This window comes from Rhipicephalus sanguineus, chromosome 6 (assembly GCF_013339695.2).
Source record: "Rhipicephalus sanguineus isolate Rsan-2018 chromosome 6, BIME_Rsan_1.4, whole genome shotgun sequence".
NCBI classification, from domain to species: Eukaryota; Metazoa; Arthropoda; class Arachnida; order Ixodida; family Ixodidae; genus Rhipicephalus; species Rhipicephalus sanguineus.
The window spans coordinates 78,609,126-78,631,441 of NC_051181.1; the positions used below are offsets into that span (position 1 = coordinate 78,609,126).

General features: G+C 45.9%; 2 protein-coding genes across 3 annotated transcripts in view; both read left to right on the forward strand.

The window, feature by feature from the left end:
- LOC119397365 (cytochrome P450 3A24) overlaps positions 1-974 on the forward strand; it is a 102,105-nt gene extending 101,131 nt beyond the window's left edge. Inside the window, exon 13 of one of the 2 annotated variants that reach the window (XM_049416819.1) lies at positions 867-974. In XM_049416819.1, the coding sequence (XP_049272776.1) occupies positions 867-956 (90 nt within the window). In that variant the 3' untranslated portion in view covers positions 957-974. The remainder of the gene's footprint in view (positions 1-866) is intronic. The other variant, XM_049416820.1, reaches the window with a different exon arrangement.
- Positions 975-6,323: 5,349 nt separating this feature from the next.
- Positions 6,324-22,316, forward strand: part of LOC119397932 (uncharacterized) — a 61,667-nt gene continuing 45,674 nt past the window's right edge. The window contains exons 1-5 of the mRNA XM_037665234.2: positions 6,324-6,591; positions 9,274-9,341; positions 13,497-13,646; positions 16,478-16,525; positions 18,772-18,918. Of these exons, the coding sequence (XP_037521162.1) occupies positions 6,420-6,591; positions 9,274-9,341; positions 13,497-13,646; positions 16,478-16,525; positions 18,772-18,918 (585 nt within the window). The 5' untranslated portion in view covers positions 6,324-6,419. The remainder of the gene's footprint in view (positions 6,592-9,273; positions 9,342-13,496; positions 13,647-16,477; positions 16,526-18,771; positions 18,919-22,316) is intronic.

Below are 22,316 nucleotides of genomic sequence, written 5' to 3' on the forward strand. Positions count from 1 at the left end.
ACAGAAAGTGCAGCGCGAAGAGCTGTGAGTTCCGCAGCCGTTGATGTTGTTGGGTGGTCGGTCTTAAAGCTAACAGTTACTCCTTTCGCTGGGACAACTACTTCTCCGGACGAATCACGGATGGTCGTTGAGCCGTCGGTGTAAATATGTATGTGGTCGGTGTATTTCTCGTGCAGTAGAAGCAGAGATTCTTAGAAATTAGTGAATACTATATCAGCCATGTATTAATTTGCTTTATGGTCAGAGACAGAACACACGTATAGTCTTTCTCCATTTCTCTGCCTTGTAGTTCTTTCAACATTCATTCATTCATTCATTCATTCATTCATTCATTCATTCATTCATTCATTCATTCATTCATTCATTCATTCATTCATTCATTCATTCATTCAATACTGCCACTCTCATCTGAGAGCATAACAGGGGTACGTGGGCAATACAATGTGTTATAATGTCTTACAGTATGTCACTTTGTCAATGAGCTTACAAGGACAAAATCGAAGACTTTCAAAGAAAAGTTTAAAAGAGAAAGAGCAATATAGAATCGAAAAAGAACATTATACAATAACTAACCAGTAATAATAAATTGAATAATATTAATAGCAATAATGGCATGCAGTTTCAAACAGCTTTCGAAGCAGAGATTATGGACCAATATAAACTGTTGGTTTCATTACGTCAGGATATTCCGGTGTTACCTTTTTGCCTAGAATTAGGTTCCATTTTAGGCAAGGTACTCTGTTGTACATCGCGGTATTAGGCGACATGAAATGTCTAGACGAGGCAGCCAAAATATTTAAAAATCTTTGTGACTTCGCGAATGCGGTAATTTTTTTTTCAAAGTTTTCTTTCCGCTTCTGGTGCAGGTTCCATTGAAAATGGCGACCGTGTTCGGAGCCATTACTGCCGAAAACATGACCGTAGGAATACGAAAGCGATCGCCATTGGTTGCGTAACTGCGCGAAAACAAAAAGAAATCTTGAAGGCACAATATCAAGAAAAAATTTGAGTTCCATGCAGACCCAAACCTCCTCCGTGAAACGTGGGAGGCTGCGATCTCCAAGCCGGACCTGGTCGTACAGCACCAACTCGTCGCCCTGGCCCAGTGGGGGTCCAGGCCGGAGGGTTTCTGGAATTAGGGACCCCCCCTCCCCCATCGTCACTAACTGGCGACTTATCAATAAACATATTTTTTCTCTCTCATTCCACTCTCTCTCTCTCTCTCCGCTGACAGTACTTTTCCATCACACTTTTTTTTTCTTTTTTTTTTCTATCACGTTCAGATACGTGAAGCTTGTATTCAACACTTGCTCATAGTAATAAACAGCGCTGTTTATCACTATGAATAGATAGCAACTACCCCAGCTTGCCACTCTCTTGAACACCTGCTCCTTCCGAACAGCAAATGCGACCTTTTTGGAGCACGCATAAATATTTCATTCAAATTTCCATTGGTGTTTCCTGCATTTCAATATAAATGACCATTCAGAGCGTATGGCAATTAGTAACTGAAAATTTCGAATATTAAGTTGCTCCGTGACTTCTAGACTGCTGAGGTGGAGGTGAGACATTTAAAGCGGCAAATGTTAAAAACGCCAAAGTATAGTCAATTAGCGTAAATATTGTTATGAATCATCGCAAGTGAACTCTTACAACATTCCTTAGCAAAATGCAACTGTGCTACTGATGCCAATGAGTGCTCACTTCAAACGCACATTAGCCGACGCGGTGGCCCAGTGGTTGCGCTGCTCGGCTGCCGGCCCGAAAGTGGCGGATTCGATCCAAGCTGCGCAGGTCGCATTGCGCTCGAGGCGGTATGCTATAAGTATACCACTGTGCGATGTCATTGCACGTCAAAAAACCCCAGGTGGTCGATACTTACCCGGAGCCCTCCACTACGGCGTTTGTCATAGCCTGAGTAGCTTTGGGACGTTAGATCCCACAAACTAACCGACCAGCCATAAAGACTTGGTAAGCGCTCAGACATGATGCCAAAGGAACTAGCGTTCCGGTTATTAAGAAAAAAAAAAGCCTTCCTTAGGGATTCTCGGACGGAATTATGAAGGAGGCTAGCCATAGGCGTGCATAGGTTCACAACTCGGGAGAAGGAGGGAGGGTGGTCTTCTCACGAAGGTCTGTCATTGTTCTGCTGCTTTGAGGGGTAAAGGTTCGGTAAACAGCTACTTGAATGCAACGTCAAGAGTTCTTGGTCGCCACTATCGTCAAGAAAACATGCGCAGCCATAACCCTACGCAATAAAAAATGACGTACAAGGTCCGACTGGGTAAATGTATGAGGCCGAATCGGTGCCCCTTTTAGATGATTAGCCCCCCACCCCTCTTCTCTTCCCTTCCCATGAGGCGTACATTATTCGTGGCCTGCCTTTAGGACCAAGATTCTAAAGGTAGTGGTGCTCGCTTCACATCTGCCACATGACGTTGTCTTGAGTGTACCTAGAAATCCGTGATCGCAAACGTGCGCGGAATAAAAATTAATAGGGCATGGTACTGGCGTAATAGAAGACGGGGACGAGATGAAGAAACGCGGGACCACGCTAGACTTCAACTAAGCTTTCTCTAGTCCCGGTCTTCTATTTCGCTAGTACCATGCCCTATTATTCTCGAAGCCAACCAGCGTCCTCTGGAATGGCGTTGAGCCAACTAGCCCAACTTTCCACCTTAACTGTCTGAATAAAAATTAGTAATTAGTGATATGTTGCAGTAAACCTCTTGCTTGGGCTATAGTTAGTGCATTCTTGAACAAATATAGCAGGGCTACGCGAGAAAAAACACGGACGAAGAAAAAATAATTTAGGGAGGGGCGAAGCATGTAGGGAAGGTTGTTTCAGCTCCACTCACGTGAAACCTCTGGAAGGGTGAAACACGCAGTGTGCGGCGGTAGTTTTCCACAGTAAAATCATGCACTGCGCACTGCGGCACTGCAAAGTCAGCACTGCGGTGCACATGGCGCTGGCGGCATACGTGTCCTATGGGGAGAATATCCCGCACAGCAATTCATTTTACTTGCGTTCTGATACTTCTGCAAGAATGTCACGCATATTTAAGACTCCTGAAGATCAACGTTGGTTTACAGGGTTTAATATCCCAAAGCGACTCAGGCTATGAGTTCAACAGAGAAATTAAGGCAAGGAAAGCATACGAGTCATTATTTGTTCTTTTTAACGCGACAGCGTTCAAGAGCTCGTTTCACAGAAGTTCCAGTGTTGGTGTCGGCATCGGCGCAGCTGCTTGTGAGCGAAAAATAGGCGTTGTCCATGAGGAAAAAATTGAGATAGACGCAAAGAAATAAAAGCCTTTGGTCGGAGTGGGAATCGAACCCAGGTCTTCTGTGAGGCCATCAGGTGTTCTACCATAGAGCCATGCCAGTACTTAAAACCTTCGGGGGAAAAAACCTCTACGAATGTCTTGTAGTGCGAGGCGTCTCCTTAACGCATGCAATGTAGCGTGGCAGAAGCGCTGAATCGCCCCAGGCGTCAAAACGCGGGAATGGCGCAGCGAGTTGGCAGTTGAAACTACATGTGCGAATATCCTAGTTTCTAATTCGAATCGAATAAATCAATTCGAATTTCGAATATGTAGTATTTGAAGTTTCGAATAGTTCGACATGATGAATGTCTAAAACGCGACAAAGGGCAACGGTGCAACTTGGTTAGGGTGGGATGGCTAAAACTAACGCTAACGTCGTTACAGTACGCCTTTCGTTAAAACTTTCACCGATGTGCTGGTTCAAAGCAAGCGCATGTTTATTTTAAGGGAGATTATGCAATTTACACACGTGAAGAAACCCACGAGAAAACTTTCAAGCCCTTGACAACTTCGCTTCCGAAACGAAGGCACGGACTTCTTAAGTAGTTCGATCGCGTACGCCGCAAGCGCCCTAAAACGTCCCGATTTTGGCCCGCGAAACCCTCTGTGATTGGCTTGACATGTGAAAATTTGTTCACGCTGTGCAGTCGCCACTGCCGCACCGCACCACTCGTTCAGAAACTTCCATCGTTCCGGCGCGCAGTTAAAACGGTGCTGTGAACGCGCGCCCGAAAATATTGGGGCCAGGAGCACTCATGACGGTGAAGCACAACACTAGCGTTGTTCTTTCTTCAATTTTCAATAAAATCATTTATATTCGATATTCGATTCGATATTCGACATTTTTGGCTCCTATTCGGCATTATTCGATTCGAGATGAAATTTCACTATTCGCACAGCCCTAGTTTAAACACCACCCATTTCAATGCGCTCAGACATATTCAATCATAATCAGCAGCAACAGCGTCAACAAAGTCTGCAGCTGCGCAGGTGAGCGTGCTGCCTTACACACGTGTAGTGGATACTTCGCCTCCTCGCAAAAGGAAGAATTATGGCGTAGTGGGCACTTCGCAACAGTCCTTGCAGTAGGCATTCTAGGATAGTTTGTAACAGCCAATTTACACACGCACAGACGTTCCTTTCCTCGCGGCCCGGTTGAGGTGTGCAGGAGAAGCGAAGCCAGGCTAACGACATTACGCTATCGCGTTCAACTCTTGAAGGCGAAGCTCAAGCGTCTTCCCAGTTTTTAACTGCGGTGTAGGAATTTATGACATCAGCTGAGATGAAGCGACGTGGATGAAAAGTGTCCTTTCCGTAGTTGGGGCCCAAATCCGCAACCTTCGAATCACGCGTCCGATGGTCTTACAAATCAGCTCCCATCACCTTAGTTGTGCATTTTTTGTGCGTCTATTCCGTGGGAATTTTAGCCAGTGCCACTTGTCCACACTCGCCGCATTGGCTACGAGAGACACTCGCTATGGCACTCCCAGGCATTACAAACGTGAAAGGAGTTTTTGGCAAGGCTGTCACCATTAAGTCACACTATCCGTAGTTCTTTGAATGAAATTTGTGCGATGTCAAACTGTCCCGTCCTTGTCATTTCAATTCTGCGCTTTAGAATATATGAATATGTCAAATGGCTGTTCTCTACTAATTTCACTGAATAATATGGTGTGACGTGCCGTTGTGGCCGTCTGTATCTATGGGTTCCGAGGCGGCGTAAGAAAGACGACCGAACACACTGGAGACCAGGAAGGGACTACCTCACCCTTTTCTTTATTCCTCGAAGCTGCCCGAGCGCGCGCGCGCTCGGCGTCCATCTTCGTTTTCTTCGCGCGAAAGCGCTAGACACACACCGAGCGTCGTCTGCTGTCGCTCGTGACATATGGGATACCAAGAAATGTAGCCTTCTGCATTGCGCTTCCGCAAATGAGTTCCTTGCGCATGTTTGATGACAATTTGGTATAGCATATACACAATGATTAATCTACTCGTGAAAAAATTGTTGCTTTTTTTCGAGTTGAACGATTCGGATACGTACGCGGTAGCCAAGTATCAATCGCATTGTTCGGAAATGAATAGCTTTATTTGTTAAGCAAACACACTGACCACACAAGTGTTGTTCGGTTTGGAACGTTTCTTCTTAGATTTGCGATCATGTACGCACGTTTTTTGCCTTGCATTGATCTCGTCGAACAGCAGCGCCCTACTTATAGTTCCCATTGGGAATAAGACGCTCAGTTTAGCAGAGCCGATGTTGCGTTGCATTCCTGTGTTGTCCTTGGTGCATTCCCGTTCTGCCAGTCGCCAAAGTGGCAACGTCTTCTGCAAGCCCTTCATTGGCCTTTCCTATCGGCAGGGCTATAGCTAACTGGAAGTGTACTGTTCGCCGCGGTGGTAAAGCAGTTGCGGTATCTCGGCTGCTGACCCGAAGTTTGCGGGTTCGATCCCGGCAGCGGCGGTCGCATTTCGATGGAGACGATATGCTAGAGGTCCGTGTACTGCGCGTTGTGATCGTGCGCGTCAACTAACACCAGATGGCCTAAATTTCCGAAGCCCTCCACTGTACGGCGTGTCTGATAATAATATCGTGGTTTTGGCACGTAAAACCGCAGATATTATTACCTTGAAGTGTCTCAGCAAGGGTCACTTTAGTGTTCGCTGCGAAACACGTGGAGAAGGCGTGGAGTAAGTTGTACACTTTTGGTCAATCTTCAGCTGCGACGTTAACCCCGTTGGATGGAAACAACTTTATTGTTGGAAGCAACTTTACTGTTAACCCCGTTCCAGCTGCACGCGATAAAACCGTCTCCGAATTCACCGGTAAAGATTACGCAGCTGCGAAAGGGTTCACGCAAGCGAACCTTTACTTGGATCGCCACTGGCGTACGCGCACGCCATTTCCTCATGGTCGCAACAGCAGACGCCCCAGCACTGTTTGAACGTCGTTTTCTGTCGCGACACTCTACGCGCTGTTTGGCGTCGCCAGTGGGACTTGTCTTACTAAAAGCCTAACATTCAGACGTGGAGTCACTTTTAATTTGGCTCTCCGCTGACAGGTTTGCACGCGCGCCATCGGAGAAAGTGACGGAAATGTCGCCACTCAAGACATCCACGGTGCCTACGATCGTAGTCATCTCAATTGCACTATTTGCTTCGCGAGTTTTCGTAGCAGGCCAAGCCAAGTCACCTCCAAAGTCAATCAAGGACGCCTGCGCTCAGGAGAAGCCTATAATGTGGAAAAATGGACTACGATATGTGGAACGTAAGTACGTCGTCCTAACGTTGTCTTTGGAAACGTTGTCCGCCAATAGGCAGGTGAAACTATGTATGTTTCGCACATTTCCAGCTAAAACAAAGCTGTTACGTAGATTCGCACGTTCAGATTTGACGTTCAATATATGAGTTGGCTGATCAACAACAGAATGAAATTCAACACAGCTTTTTTCTATTGCCACACAGACTCGTCCTTAACACATGTTTTGTGTTTGTGTATATGTGTATTATATGTGCGTCGTTAGGCCGTTGTTGTGCATGAAGTGAAGCATTGTCTTGTGGAATCTGTTGTCATGTATACAGCGGTCATAACTTGTGGTGTCACTTTAAGTACAAGAAGTCAGAACGTATTGCGTGGCTTAAATTATCTCGTGCAGCAACCTCTTCAATCGTTGAATTAAGGTACAACACGTGCGTCACTCTAATACCTCGAATACTTTTCATCTTAGTTCACATATCTCTCTAGGATTCAAGCGGAGCGTGTACGTCGCATGCCTAATTTTTTCGGCTACTGAATCTATACACCAGCTCCGAGAGCGATTTCTCGAATAGATCATTGCCGTACGCAGATCTCCTTTCGTTAAGCATGCAGCGCGTGTAAGGTGTTCCAGCGAGTGTTCTAAGTATTGCCAAAATGTCATCAACAATCTCATTGATTTGTTATTATACCACAGTCATATCCTTTAATAGCATGAAAATTTCGCTTGATTCTTGCGGTAAATGTAGGTTTAATCGTAAAAAAAAAGGTTCTCAAAGTGCAGGCTCAGTTTTCATGTACCATGCACCTTTCTTCTTTTTTTCGAACATGCAGTGGAGTGAACACCGAAATAACGTTATGATAAAGAATCTATTTTCTGTAAAATGAAGGAAGGAAGGAAGGAAGGAAGGAAGGAAGGAAGGAAGGAAGGAAGGAAGGAAGGAAGGAAGGAAGGAAGGAAGGAAGGAAGGAAGGAACACAAAGGGGAGAAGAAAGGGAGTCTGTGAAATGAAGATACATAATACACTTAAATGGGCAGCTTCAGACTCCTCTGGGCGAAGTATAGTTCAAAAAAGTTCTCAATAAGCCACATTTTTTTTAAAGAGCACGCATTCATCGCAGTGAACGTCACTGCAGTTGGCACTGAAGAAGTTTAGCGACGCACTGCACCCCCACCGACGAAGCGCGTGACACGTGAGGCGCGTAGAATAGCGGAACTGCTCAGCCACGCACTGTATGAACGAGTCGCAGCATCAACGGAGTGCCAGCCGGATGTACACTAGTGTCTACATCCGTCGAAGGTTCTCCGGATACTTACGACGCGGCTTCGATTCCTCTGAGCCCCGGAGACGCCGTGCCTCGCAATAAATGCGTCATACGGTACGAAAATTCCGTCCATCAGCCTGTGGACAAAATAATGCAAGCCTGTGCCAGAGACAGGGCAATATCGGGAGGAGCCCGGTCGACGGCTAAGGTAAAGTAAGGTTCCCACCCGAAATTGGCAGGTGCCGGTTCCGGACTCAGTGAAAATGCCGCATCGACCCACGGCACAGCTAAGACAGGCTTTCCGTACCGCAATAGCGTGTCGATACACGTGCCGAGGTACTGAATCTTTTCCGAATAATGGAGTAGAATTCTCAGTTTAAACGCAGTGTGTACGCGCCTCACAGCGGCCAGGAGGTGTGGCGCGATGACGACTCATAATTACGTGCCACATATTATCACGCGTCGGCTTGTGCCAGTATTGAGAGCAAACACGTACAGCCGTCAGCACGTTTAACACGAACGCTCCGCAGCGTTGCCTGATACGGTTTGATTGACGCCAGGGCCGCGTAGTTTTGGGCTTTGCTGCCAAGATGTTACCAATACATGCCTACATACTATCCAAGCATATCGAGGTATTATCTCGGTAACAGGGCCCAGCACTTCGCTGCCGCCACCAGTCGAACAAGTCCAGGCCACGCTGCGCAGCGTTCGTGTTAAGCGTGCTGACGGCTGTACATCAGTACACACCAGGAAAAAGCCCGAGACGAGCACAGCCGGTTTAGTCAGGTATCCTTAATGAATCTTTTTCCTACGAGCTTGGTTGACTGAATGCGTGCCGCTCTGTTTGTACCACATCCTCCATGACACAAAAATTGAACGAAACCTCCCAGATGGGAACTATGTAATATACGTGTGGCATGCTCATCGGTCGTCTCGCTTCGGTCGCTGTTGCGGCTGTTTTGCACAGCTGTTTTTGGGAAGAGCGATGTTTACGCATTCCTATGATGTTAAAGCCAACTAAAATAGCTTCGGGCACATACGCAGTATAGTGTTTCACATGCCCTATTCTCATAGGCGTGCGCAGCCCTCCCCACAGGTGACTAAGGGGGGGGGGGGTGGACCGCCCCCTGCGCACGCCCTGGACAAAGGCTGTCCAGGGTTCTTCCCATCGCAAAAACATATTTGATTAGATTATTTCTAGATCACTTGAAGAACAGGGCATGCCAGTGAAATATATCCAGCGACTAAGGATGGCATCATAGTTGGAAAGCAGGCTTGCCTCTATTTAAGCCTTGAGAATTATCAAAAATCTGCGACTTCGTCTCCATAAATCACATTATCTAACACAAAGTATACAGTCAAGTTGTAATCTAATCATACATACCAGTCCGAAAACTATCGGTGCCTATTTATTTTCGACTATTACAGAGTTTCCCAGCAACGCACGACAAAGCGTGCTCAAGTGTCTTTCCACGACGGCTGCAGCAGCGAAGCAGGTGAGCCATATAAAATATTTCGACTGGAATCGACGTTGTGGGCTAATGCGTAAAGAAATCGGTGTATGCAAAAAAAAAATTTAAGTAGATATGGCTTCAGTACAAATGAGAGAAGCGAATCCTTCGGACGTGTTGAATAATATGTGTAGGTATGGGGCTTGTGTAAACAGATAATTGATGCCATCACCGTAGCTGTAAAAAGCAATTTCAAGGCCATGCCATAAACCCTGGCGCGTTGGGCAAAAACTTCCCACAAACGCCATAACACCGAAAAAATTGTTTCGTAATTATTATCGCAATGCATCCTGTCTTTTCTTGCAATGAGTGACGAAACAGTTGATGAGATTTTAATCATGGAAAATACTTTTTTAACTAGTTATTCGGAGCGAACGCAGAATGAGAGAACTTTTTGGCGTCGCGTAACATCCCGGACAGGCCGTGTAGCCCCTCAAGTTGTAAGAGCTATCATTTCTCTAGAATAGTGCAAAAATACCCTTTATATTGAGTGTTATTTCTTGGCTACTATTAACTGCATAAAATGGGCACGTGAAGATGTGACATGCGGCTGGGCGCAAATACATCGACCGTAATTTGGTTGAAACCCGCCACCGCGGTCTAGTGGTTATAGTGCTCGACTGCCTGACCCGAAGGTCGCGGGATCGAATCCCGGCCGCGGAGTGCCCCATTTTCGATGGAGGCGAAAATGCTTGAGGGCCGTGTGCTTATATTGAAGTGCACGTTAAAGAACCCCGGGTGGTCGAAATTTCCGGAGCCCTCCACTACGACGTCCCTCATAATCATGTCTTGGATTTGGGGCGTTAAACCTCAACAATTACTATTATAGTAATTCGGTTAGGGACGAAATTTCGAAATTTACAGCAACAAACTTCAATCGTTCTTCCATGGTTGTCTTTCGCCGTAAGTTTTAAATCGTTTTTACGAGCGAAACCAACAAAACATTGGTAACACTTGTGGGGAGACTGAAAATTTTGGTGACCTCTACAATATTACGGCGAACCTACGAAACCATGTTACACTTACTTTCCGTAATTAACCAAACTTCATTATCAACTAATTACCGCTTGCTTGGTTTCTCATTACGAGGCACGCCGTAGTAGTTCTAGTACCCGAAAATACCACGACATCGTAATCGTAATTAACAGACGCAGCAGAAAGAATAGCCCTTCATTTTGATCATCATCATCATCATCATGAGCCTGTCTACGCCCACTGCAGGGCAAAGGCCTCTCCCATGTTCCGCCAATCAACCCGGTCCTGTGCTTTCTGCTGCCACGTTATACCTACAAACTTCTTAATCTCATCTACCCACCTAATTTTCTGTCTCCGCCTCACGCGTTTGCCTTCTCTTGGAATCCAGTCAGTTACTCTTAATGACCACCGGTTATCCTGCCGACGTGCTACGTGCCCGGCCCATGTCCATTTCTTCTTCTTGATTTCAACTATGATATCCTTAACCCCAATTTGTTCCCTGACCCACTCTGCTCTCTTCTTGTCCCTTAAGGTTACGCCTATCATTTTCCTTTCCATCGCTCATTGCGTCGTCCTCAGTTTAAGTTGAACCCTCTTTGTAAGTCTCCAGGTTTATGCCCTCTGGGTGAGTGCCGGTAAGATACAGCTGTTATATACGTTTATCTTGAGAGATAGTGGTAGACTATCATTCATGATTTGATAATACTTGCCGAATGAGCCCCATCCCATCCTTATTCTTCTAGTTATTTCACTCTCATGGTTAGGCTCCGCGGTTAATACCTGTCCTAAGTAGACGTACTCCTTTACAACTTCCAGTGTCTCGCCACCTATCGTAAAGCGCTGTTCTCTTCCGAGACTGTTGCACGTTCCCTTAGTTTTCTGCATATTAATTTGCAGACCTACCGTTCTGCTTTCCTTGTCCAATTCAGTAATCATGAGCTGCAATTCGTCCCCTGAGTTACTCATAAATGCAATGTCATCAGCGAATCGCAGGTTACTGAGATACTCTCCATCAACTCGTATCCCTAACTCTTCCCAAGCTAAGGCCCTGAAAACCTCCAGTAAGCACGCGGTGAATAGCATTGGAGAGATCGTGTCTCCCTGCCTTGCACGCTTCTTTATTGGGATTTTGTCGCTTTCTTTATGGAGGACTATGGTGGCTGTGGAGCCACTGTAGATTTCTTCCAGTATTTTTATATATGGTTCGTTGACGCCCTGATTCCTTCATTTTATAGATAACAAAATATTTAAAAAACACAAGAAAAAAAAGATTCAATTACTGATGATATTGCAGCGCCTGTATGGTGGCCATTGAGTGACACGAATCACCGTTTTTTTATGTCGTTCGGTAATCTGGAAACTGCATAATGGCAGATGCATATTATCTTTAGTCATCGCTCAGTTACATCGATGTAATTAAAAATATTGGTTATCACAACTCAAACCAGTTGATCAATCGGGTATTTTGCAAAGCTTGAATATTGCGATAAACTGTGGGCTTTGCCTGAAATAAGGCAAAGAGATAGGTATTTTATACTTGTACATTTTGTTGACAACTGTTGATCCCACATTTAAAGGGAGCCTTTGCGCAAAATATCAGCACTGCGTGCTTGCGTTAACAAAATTAAATTACATTTTGAAACCACCTTCATGTAACTACAACGTCGTTAAAATTTCCACGAAACAATAAGCAGCTGTGTTGAGGTTTGAATACTTGATCGAATAATTTCAAACGCAGTTTCTGCAACTTTCTATATTGAGGTAACATCGTGTACCGGTAAAAATAAGTTCAAAGTTTATTATGATTGCTGAGGACATGACCCGTTAGCAACGCACAGCAATCCGCATGCTTTTTTTTTACATTGCGAGAAGTTTCCGGGTAACCGCAGCGGTCGCAAAATGCTTGGGCGTCCGCTTCCACTACGGGAGGTGCCGGGTTCGATCCCCAATGCCGGACGGCCACCCAACGGTTTCCAATGGGTACAGGCGCTCTCCCTCCGTGGGGGAGAGGGCGCGACGCCGAGTCTACACGCCACGCGCTGACGCGTTGTAACGCGTACTTGTGGTTAGGGCTTTACGCATTTCGTTTACCGAAGTTCTTGATAGCTTCCACAGCGTTGCACCTGATGTATGAAACGGAGTATAAGTGCGGAGCATTTTATGAGTCTGGGCCGCTGTCTCATGTGATTTCATCTCATGCCATCTCATCTCGCGCAGGAAGTCTGTGGCACATTGCGTTGGCTCGGGCGTTCAACGGGACACAAATATTTTCACATTCACGACTGATAAGATGTGCTTAGGAGTCCTGGGATTTATTTTTTTATTTTTTCACTCGCGGTACATGTGGAGGTTATAGCCTAGCGTAAGGTTTGGTGGACAAATTCAGGCGATGTGGTGAGAGGCAAAGCAAATGGTAGAAACAACCATGAAGCCAAGTAAATCAGTTCTCCGAAAGCTCTTGCGGTAGAAGAAGGTTCGTGAAAGAAAAAAACGGCATCAGCCCGTTTGTCGCAAAATCCAGCAGCAAGTCAACTAGAGAGCCGTTTAATCCATATGAATTTACTTTCTTGCTTCTTGTTACGAACGGGGTGGTACTTTTTTAACAGCGAACCTGTTCATAGCCGAGGCTCCCCCGTCTGTTGGCGTAGCGCTGGTCACGGGGTCTTACGGCGTGGCGAGAGTGGGGCTTGGTAGGAGAGGAAGGGCTGCGTCGCACCAAGATGGGTCAGTGGGAGGGTGAGCCGATAAGGGGCGCTAAGAGGGGGAGTGTCGAGGATCGATGGAAAGGGTGAAACAATGCGAGGCGCACTGATATGGGTGAGGGTGAGCCTGACGTAGGGGGGTGCATAAGCTTCGCTATTTCGACAGTATTCGGGAATTGGAGCTGGCCGCACTTTTTTGTCAACTGGAAAGCTTTCGTACTGCGAAATCCGTATGAATTCCCCTTGTGACTTCTAGCAGCTATAAAGAGAGCTTTTTTCGTCTAGCACTAAAACCTGTGACAACAAGAAACTGACAACATGAACAGCCTTTTACATAACTTCGGTAGGTTCCTTATGAAGCAGTTGACGATCAAACGAGTTTTCTCCGCGGAAGAAATTATTGGCTGCAAAGAAGTGGCAACATGACGCGTTCAATACCCAATAGACACTTTCCTATTTGCAGCAAGACACCCAGATGGACGCCTACCGGCTGGAAGCGCTCAAGGCGATCCTGCCGAAAGGCACGCCTCCAAACAAGCTCGGCCCAAGCGCTTGCGAAATCACCATGCTGCCGCTGGACGGCACCAACGAGGTCGTGAAGAGAAAAGCGATCGTAAGTAGAGCGCGGCATTCACACAAAAGGCTCATTCACATCTGCGACTAGCACCGGTCGCGCGACCAAGTTAGTCGCAAAGTGACTCCTTTGGCTCAGTCGCTCGCTGCTCAATTTTTCTGTCGCGTGACTGCCGTCGCAAACCTCTGAACCAGTCAGATGCGCAGAAACAGGATATGAGTTTATTTCACGGGACAATGGCAATGCGAGTAGACATGAATTCTGCGTGGTGACGGATATATGACGCACGCAAGTGTGAAAACATCAGGCGCCTTGAGTCGCTTTTTGGTCGCCAGTCGCAAAAGGTCGCAGGTGTGAATGAGCTTAAAGACTGCATCATCAAGCTCTTGCGTGCGTGCGTGCGTGCGTGCTCGAATAATAATAACAATATTACTAAATGCAAAAACCACGATATGATTACGAAACACGCCGAATTAATTGTGACCACCTGGAGTGCTTCTGACGTGTTCTTTAATAATTCTTGGGGTTTAACGTCCGAAAACTACGACATATGATTATGGGCAACGCCGTAGTTGAGGGTTCCGGAAATTTCGACCACCTGGAGTTATTTAACATGCACCTAAATTTAAGTACACGGGCATCAAGCATTTTCGCCTCCATCGAAAATGCGACTGCCGCGGCCGGGATTCGATCCTGCGACTATTGGGTCAGCAATCGAGCACCTTAACCACTAGACCACCATGGCGGGCGACGTGTTCTTTAATTGTGTCCCGCACCAAAATCTGACCGCCATGGGCGGGAATCGAACACGCGTTTGTTGTGTTTAGAACAAAATGTGAAGGGTTTAAATTACTTTATGTATACTTTCCTACGGGAGAGAGGTAAGCCGCCTCTGTTACGTGTTGGAGTACGCAATTTACCCAGAACCAGGCGGCGAGCCGGATCGGTATCGGACAGATGTTTTCGCAACGCGATTGCAGAGCATCCTTCCGCTTCACCGGAAGCCGTACAGACGTCAAAACACTTGCCTAGAACTCTGGAACAGCACGCACTGGCGCCGTGTACACCGATAACAAGTAGTTTCAGACAGCTCACACTTGAGCATTCATTTTACGCGACCATGCATGGTACAAGTTTGGGCTCTTTCGCACCAGGTGTAATCGGCAAACGTTGTCATTGTTGTCCGGAGAGCGCCGTTCCAGTGTTCTAGACAAGCGCGTGGACGTCTGTACATGACTGCTCTATGAAGTTTAAGCCACGTGGTTTAAATATCCGGCCCAAATTCTAATTGGGGGACAAGGAGTCGACGGTGACTCTCATCGACGCAATCGAAAATTACCAGTGCTGCACGACAATTTTCACAGGCTCTACAATAACGCGTTTCTCACGAGCCTGGTTTGAATGAAGATTGCCCGTGTCCCAACACATCTCGATTGGCGTGTCCCAACGCATCTCGTTTTTGCACAACCGAGCAGAGCCACCACCGGCTTTGACGAGGTGTCCGCCTATGTAACTGCTGGCGCATCTCCTCAAACAACAGCTTGAAAAGGTCAAGATTATTTCTCTTCCGTGTTTTAAAGGCATAACTCGAATTCGGTACGAAATAAAAAGGTCAGAAAACAGGCAAAACGGCATCCATTCGGCCCCATTTGTTAACGAAGAATAGGTAGAGGTGACGAAAGCGGTGGTGGCGGAAAAAAATGTTGCAGTGGCTTAGCTCGGCTAAGCCAGGAGCAAAGGTTCAGCTAATTATTCTTAGCTTTCCTGATTGTCTACGATTAGCTTGATTATCACGCTTACTGCTGCTCCAATGACACAAACACGGTATACGCACTATGTGGCATATGTATATTTATTTTGCCAGGCAACTACTTCGGGATACGATGAGTTAAGCTTCTCCGCTCTTCTGTGCCGTTGAGCAGCATTTGCGCTCTCCTTCTCCATGGCTATACCACACTGGCAAACGCCGGTCAGAGGCGCTATCAAGCGGCTCCAGCGCAGTGTCAGACGGCAACTGCACAGCGAAGGCGAATAGCTGCGCGCGCGTCGGCGCCAACACGTCTGCCAAGGGTACGACGTCATTCCTCTGGAGAGCGCAGACCGGCGGCGGCGAGTCGCGCGCGGCGGCGGCGGAGTGCGCGGAAGTTGTCGGCTCCGGGGCGTGACATCACTGATCCTCGCGCATGCGCAGCACGGCTCTTGAGGATCCACGCGAAACTGGCTCGGCTAGGTCAGTGTAGCTAACGCTACAAAAAATGTAAACAATCTTGAACACGCGCAGTAACGAACACTAGGCTGCTTGCCTGGTGTGAACGCTGCCGTAGGGTGCGTGAGGGAAATACTAAGTATATATATATATATATATATATATATATATATATATATATATATATATATATATATATATATATATATATATATATATATATATGTATATATATATATATATATATATGTATATATATATATATATATATATATATATATATATATATATATATATATATATATATATATATATATATATATATATATTTATATATATATATATATATATATATAATATATATATATATATATATATACGCTGCATGACGGCGGCGATGGCGACGGCAAAAACCAGCCGAGACTGTCCATACAGTTGCTATCACAATAAAATATTCTGGAACCCGAGCCATAAGGAGCTTTGTTGTAAAAGATTATCTACATATGGGCGATGCCAATTTCGTCCCGAGAGAGGCGGAGAAGGATAACAGAAAGCAGGAAATTTTGTCAGAATAGAGCCGCTCATTTGTTGAATATCGAAGAAAAGTCTCATTTATGATGACGCATGTTTCGAGCCTTCATCCGTATAACTGTTTTATTTTCAGGTAACGACCTGCATGGAGAAAGAGCTCGAAACGAAGGGCTTTGACACAGTAAGTTTTTCTTTCGAGCTTTTCGCTTTTAGAGGCCTCCCATCTTTTTTTTACTCCGGCCCCGAAGCACGGTTGCAAATCGAAGATCAGGTTAACGTATAATATAATTTTTATCCCTATTTCTCCGTTTCTTTCTGTCTCATGCAATGGCTTCGTAAACGAATCAGTCACTCACGAGGTAACCGTAAACGAATCAGGTAACCAACATATTGTACAAAAGACGTGCAGGAAGACACAGTTATCATCTGTCCTATCGCACTTTACACTCGAAGGAAGCTCAAACTCACGAAACTTACGCACATAAACGCACGTCAGTTGGCAACTGTTGCTGCATGCGTACTCGTGCATACGGCGAACGCGAGTCAAGCCGCTCCACGTTGGCTGATATGCGATTTCAAGCTTACGCATAATTTTGTTTCCTCTACATGCCCGGAAAGGGTGCCTTCAAAAAGGCGGCATATGAAATTCAGTATTTCTCTCTCTGCGCAACAATGTCATGTGTGCCCCCTTCTGAGGAAGGCTTCCCCGCATGCGCTGCAAGACAGGTATCAATCGGATTTCCTGTAACGCCGGATAGGCAGTTCGCTGCAGTTGACTGCGGACCTCGGCTAAATAGCGCCAGTGGGGCAACACGAACCTCGTGAAAGAAAATACAAGCTCTGCAAAGAGAGCTTGATGGCGCTGTTGAGAGATGCGTGGAGGTTAACCGGGAGAGAAAGCTATGGTTTGCTACCCTAATTTCGGGAGAAGGGAAGGCGTAAAGAAGACGGAAAGAAGAGCTGCGACAAAAAGCAGGCAACCGAAAAAATAATAGAGGAGGTGAAGAACCGCATAGCTGTAGTCTACCTGATAGGCCAGGGCCCCGCAAAAATGTTCACTTATGCATCGACCGTTTTCCGGTGCGACGACTGTTAACAAGTTTCGCCTTCTACAATTGTCTGCTCCGAAGATGGGCGGCCATAAATACTAGACGAGGCAAGTTGCTGAAGCCTCGATAGTAACGTAACCTAACCTAACCTCTTCACGTAGTATATGGCCACTAGAACATCGGCCTGAAACTGACTACAGGCTGAGCCAGTAGTGCTGGTAGTGAGTTCTCTTGACACTCTGCCTTCAACCCTACAGCGTAAAACTCCGCTGTGAGGATGCGTTTTGCTCATCTAGCGGCGAAAACCAGAGCCGACGTCAACGCGCCGTCAGTGACTTGACGTGCCACTGTGGATTCTTTCTGTACTATAAAAGCTCGGCGACACAAGAACGTTTCCTTGATGGAAACAGCAAGGGCGGTCAACGCCAATTTTGTAGTCCACGTGTGTATTTTCAAGTAACGTGGCTTTACAACAACCGTAGAAGACAGCAGCGGTTCACAGTAAAATGTAGGCTAGCACTTGTCAGCTGTGATAAGACAAGGGTTGTCACAGGAGTCAAAGTTTCGACTGGCACATCTGTCTTCTGCAGTTCAACTTGCAGGGCGGCGACTGTACTAAGTAGTAAACGCTTCTAAAATTGTAAAGTAAACGCTTCTAAACGCGGGTGTTAAACACATTTTGGTTTCTGCATCTAGGTTTAGTATTTGTTATTTCATTAGCGTGATTTACCGATAACTTTTCTGTCAATACAGCATGTCTTTTCCAAGTAAAATACTGTAGACTCTAGTAAACGGCTCTCCACTATATAACTGCGTACGCGCGGGTTCGTATTCAAGCCTAAGCGGAGACATTTGACGTGAATTGCATGCGACGACTCTGTGGCTGCGTTGGCGTGTGCGTGATTGTGCCAATAATCTAATGACACGAGTGGTATTTTCGGCGTACTTTAGATGTGGCGTACCTCAGGGTCGAATCATTTATTTCACGCTTACTCAATGGCATGCGCTTTACTATCGGCCAGAGTAATCGTTACGTGACCGGCCGCATACTTCGCGGCATTACGAAAGCAAATGCAACTTCCTTGTGGGGCGAAAGCTCTACTATGCTATGTCTCCCGAGGTCAATCATCGCGTCGCACTGACCTTGAGCCACGGGAGCGCTAGTGTCGCAGTCGTGACGTCACGCCACGTGATCCGCTGCGGAGACGCGTCGAAGCTGCGCTCGCTCGCAACCTAGCCGATGCGTTACCACGTGACCAGGCGAGCGTTAATGAAACGCTGTGTGCATACCCTTCGCAAAACACATTTCGCTCGTGATAACTAGGTTTACAAAAGTTAGACCTCAGCCAATTTCTTTATTTTTATTTCGATCGCGCAGCCTGGACTGGACATCAAGGCAATTCAAGCTAAGTGCCTCAAGTGCGCTTTTCCGAAACTGTCCGAAGCCGACGCATTGACGCAGTACAAGGGCGTGGTGAAGAACTTCGAGAGCTACGAGGAAAATGCCTTGCGCGTCACTTCAGAGGTAAGCCAGGTTGTATAGTTTCGACATTTTGTCACTTGCGAGTAAGCGCGTGGCCGTGTGAACCAAACAAGCATGTGTCGGCAGACATCCAGCAGTACATGTGCTGCTGTCAAGAAACTTGCAGAGCTCAATACATGCGTCCTTTCACGCAGAACTTGTCCGCTAGACGCTTCAACACCGATTGGATATTCATGACTGGATATTTCATACTAAGCAGACATTACCTCTCGTAGAAGCTGACACAACCGTAATAGAGTGTAAAGAAATGTTAGGTGTCATTTTGTCCTTGAAATTTAATACAGGCGGTTAACAATACCAAATAAAATATATTATAATTATTATTGATATTATTGAAAGTAATAGTAGTAGTAGTTGTAGTATTTCATATGCGTACATAAATACACAAGGACACCGAGGAAATAGGAAGAGGGCACGCTGACAACTGCCGCCTGTAGAGGAGCACAACGCCTGCCTACTCTTTAGGGAGGAGGGGAGAGAAAGTCAGCGCGGCTCAAAGCCTGGGCAATTATGCGCGAGGAATGTGCATCATTGCCCTGTCAATTAAATCAACCATGTCAATCAGTCAACTCATTTCACTTAAACCAGCCGACCTCGTCGGGTGCGCTCTTGCATCGTCCATATGTCAGTGTCACGTTGTCCGAGTCTTTTTTTTTATTTATTTCATGAAATTTAAAGGGACACTAAAGAGCAAAACGACTTTTCTCATATTAGTAAAGTGCTCTTTCACGATACCAAAAACACCGCGCTTGTTGCGAGAAGACGCTTAGTAAGCGAGAAAACGCGGAAAAACTAAGTGTGGATGGCGACGCCACCTTGATGTTTCCGCACCATTCGCCGTGCCGTCACATGTTTTGACGGCGCCTACTAGGGACTATGTAGTGCCTAATCGGTAAAAATGAAGTACATTGTCCCCTGATGGGGCCATAGACTTAACATACCAAGTTTGGGGTAATTTTGTTGAGCCAATGGCGCCAAAATACGACAAATACACTTTGAAATCCGTGACGTCATGCGGGTACATTTCGGCGCGAAATCTAAAAATGAAAATTTGAAGTTGATTTTCTCCTCTATGAATGAACCTATGATGGCGAAATTAACGACATTACAGTTCTCAGAGCACAATTTATCGATCTAAACCGATTCATTGTTTCTCTTTAGTGTCCCTTTAAAAGAGTTTCATAACCAAATATAAATGCAGGAGCCACGACACTGTATGAACGTTCCTACGACGTATCAACATTGTACCATTATGAAGGTGGCGAGAATAATTCAGTATAGAGGTCATTTTATATGAAGGATGGGTCCATGGATCAAGATAGGAACATTCTGACAGATGGCAGCACTACGTTAAAATAGTTACATACAACTGAAGCCTAAAAACATGGGGAAAAGTCCGAATGTTTTCTGCAGTTAAACAGCAACGTATGGTTTACTTTTTTACGAAAGAAAAATTGAACGACGAAAATTTGATAACGCGGAAGTCGAAATGATTTTGTACTTTCCTGTGAAAGGCAACATTTTCTAAAACCATGATTTAATTAAGAGGCGCGCGGTACTGGAGAACTTATGGTGAACTTTAACCACTTGGGGTTGTTCAGCCCGTACCTAAATCTAAAGACACGAACGTTTTAGCGCTTCGCCTCCCTCGAAAAGCGGCTGCCATGAACAGCAATCGAACCCACGTCCTGTAGCTCCGCAGCGTAGCGCATTTGCCACTGTGCTACCGCGACTGGTGATATACCCTTTTAATAAAGCGAGATAGCCTAAAGGGATGTACAGATACCGTTAAGGCCACTACAGTGGGACTTAAAATACCGGGATGGTCACGAAAACGAATGCTCTGTGCAAAGAAAGCTATAGAGATGGTGGTTGAAATAATGCGGCAGCCGACTGGTGACGACAACGGTTTGTCAGCCACAAAACGGCGTAGGGTAAGGCCTCCTGGACGTAAGACGGCGGTGACGATACTGTAGGAGCGATTTGTTAAGGCTAAAACCTCCGATGCTTCACGAACCGCCAAAAGTGATCGTCGCCGTCGGCGGCGTCAACACGAACGATGCAAGAAGTATCACGTGATCACAGGTGACGTCATCTGTGGCGTAGTAATGACGACACATATCGTAAAAATTCGTGCTTCCATCATGACGTCACACAGTGACGTCGTCAGATGACATCGTCACTTCGACAAAAGGGGCACGGAGGAGGGGAGGGGGGAGGGGATCAGTACATTCGACTGAGAAGAAAAAAAGAAGTACGTGCATTTCGTCTTTCGAGTCGTCCTAGGTGAACGCATAAGAGACCCTGCCCTTTTTTGCACTAGCAGACTGTCGCACCATATTACATTCCAGCCTTGGCACGAGCAGCCCGGCAACGTGTCTTATTTTCAGCCGTGGTGGCATCTCTGTAACAGTAGCGACGGACGTGCTCGCCGGTTCATAAGCTTTACGATAAAAGAGCCTCTGCGTTTTAGTGCTTTTATCTCGGCGGTATTCGTCCTGACGGAGATTACGAAATATGAATACCGCCCACAGCGTACCAGATTGCGTGAGGATGAGAAAAAGAACTGCGCATTTTCGTTTTTCTAGTGTTGTCATTACATACGTAGCCGCGCATTCAATATAAAACCGTAGGCAGCAACAGAAAGCTCCAGTACGGGGCATGACATCATGCGCCGGTTCTGAAGGACAAAGGTCATTTCGCGCCAGCGGCGTAGGAGACAAGCTTATATGCGATGCTACGGGCGCTTACTATTACTATTTCGCCCAGAACTATTTGCTAATAAAATAGCTCTGGGCGAAATTTCACTCTCGTTAAAGACAGCATGCCAGAGGAGCAGTGCGTGGTGCTAATTACCACACGTATTCTTGAGTATTTTTCAGCACTGTTGAACATGTAGCTGTTGTCATTCGCTTTTAATGGTATTGCGGCAGTGTTAAATGGCACTACGATAAAGCATTCGTTTGCTCACTGTTTGCCATTTCGAGGAGTAGATACAAGCTCAAGAGAAGTCCCGTACACTCATTCCTAAAATTGCCAGAGGTAAAACTACTTGCATGTTTACATCGGAGCATACAGCGATAAAGAATTCTCTAAGTTGCACCGATGAGATTTGATGAGAATGCGATGTCTGTAAAGGCTATAAGGAAGAAAAGATTTTAGAATACCATTGAAAAGTGAAATCATCGACAAAAAATTCAGTTGACATTAGTGGTCAATATAAAGCAATGTAAAATAATGACCGACCATCGCGAATTAAATTAAAGAAAAACACGTAAAAAAACGCGCAATTTCAGAAATTTCAAAGGAACTTTACGGACTTTTATGACTACACTTGTTAGAGGTATCGTTGGAATAATATCTTCTATTTGTACTCGCCC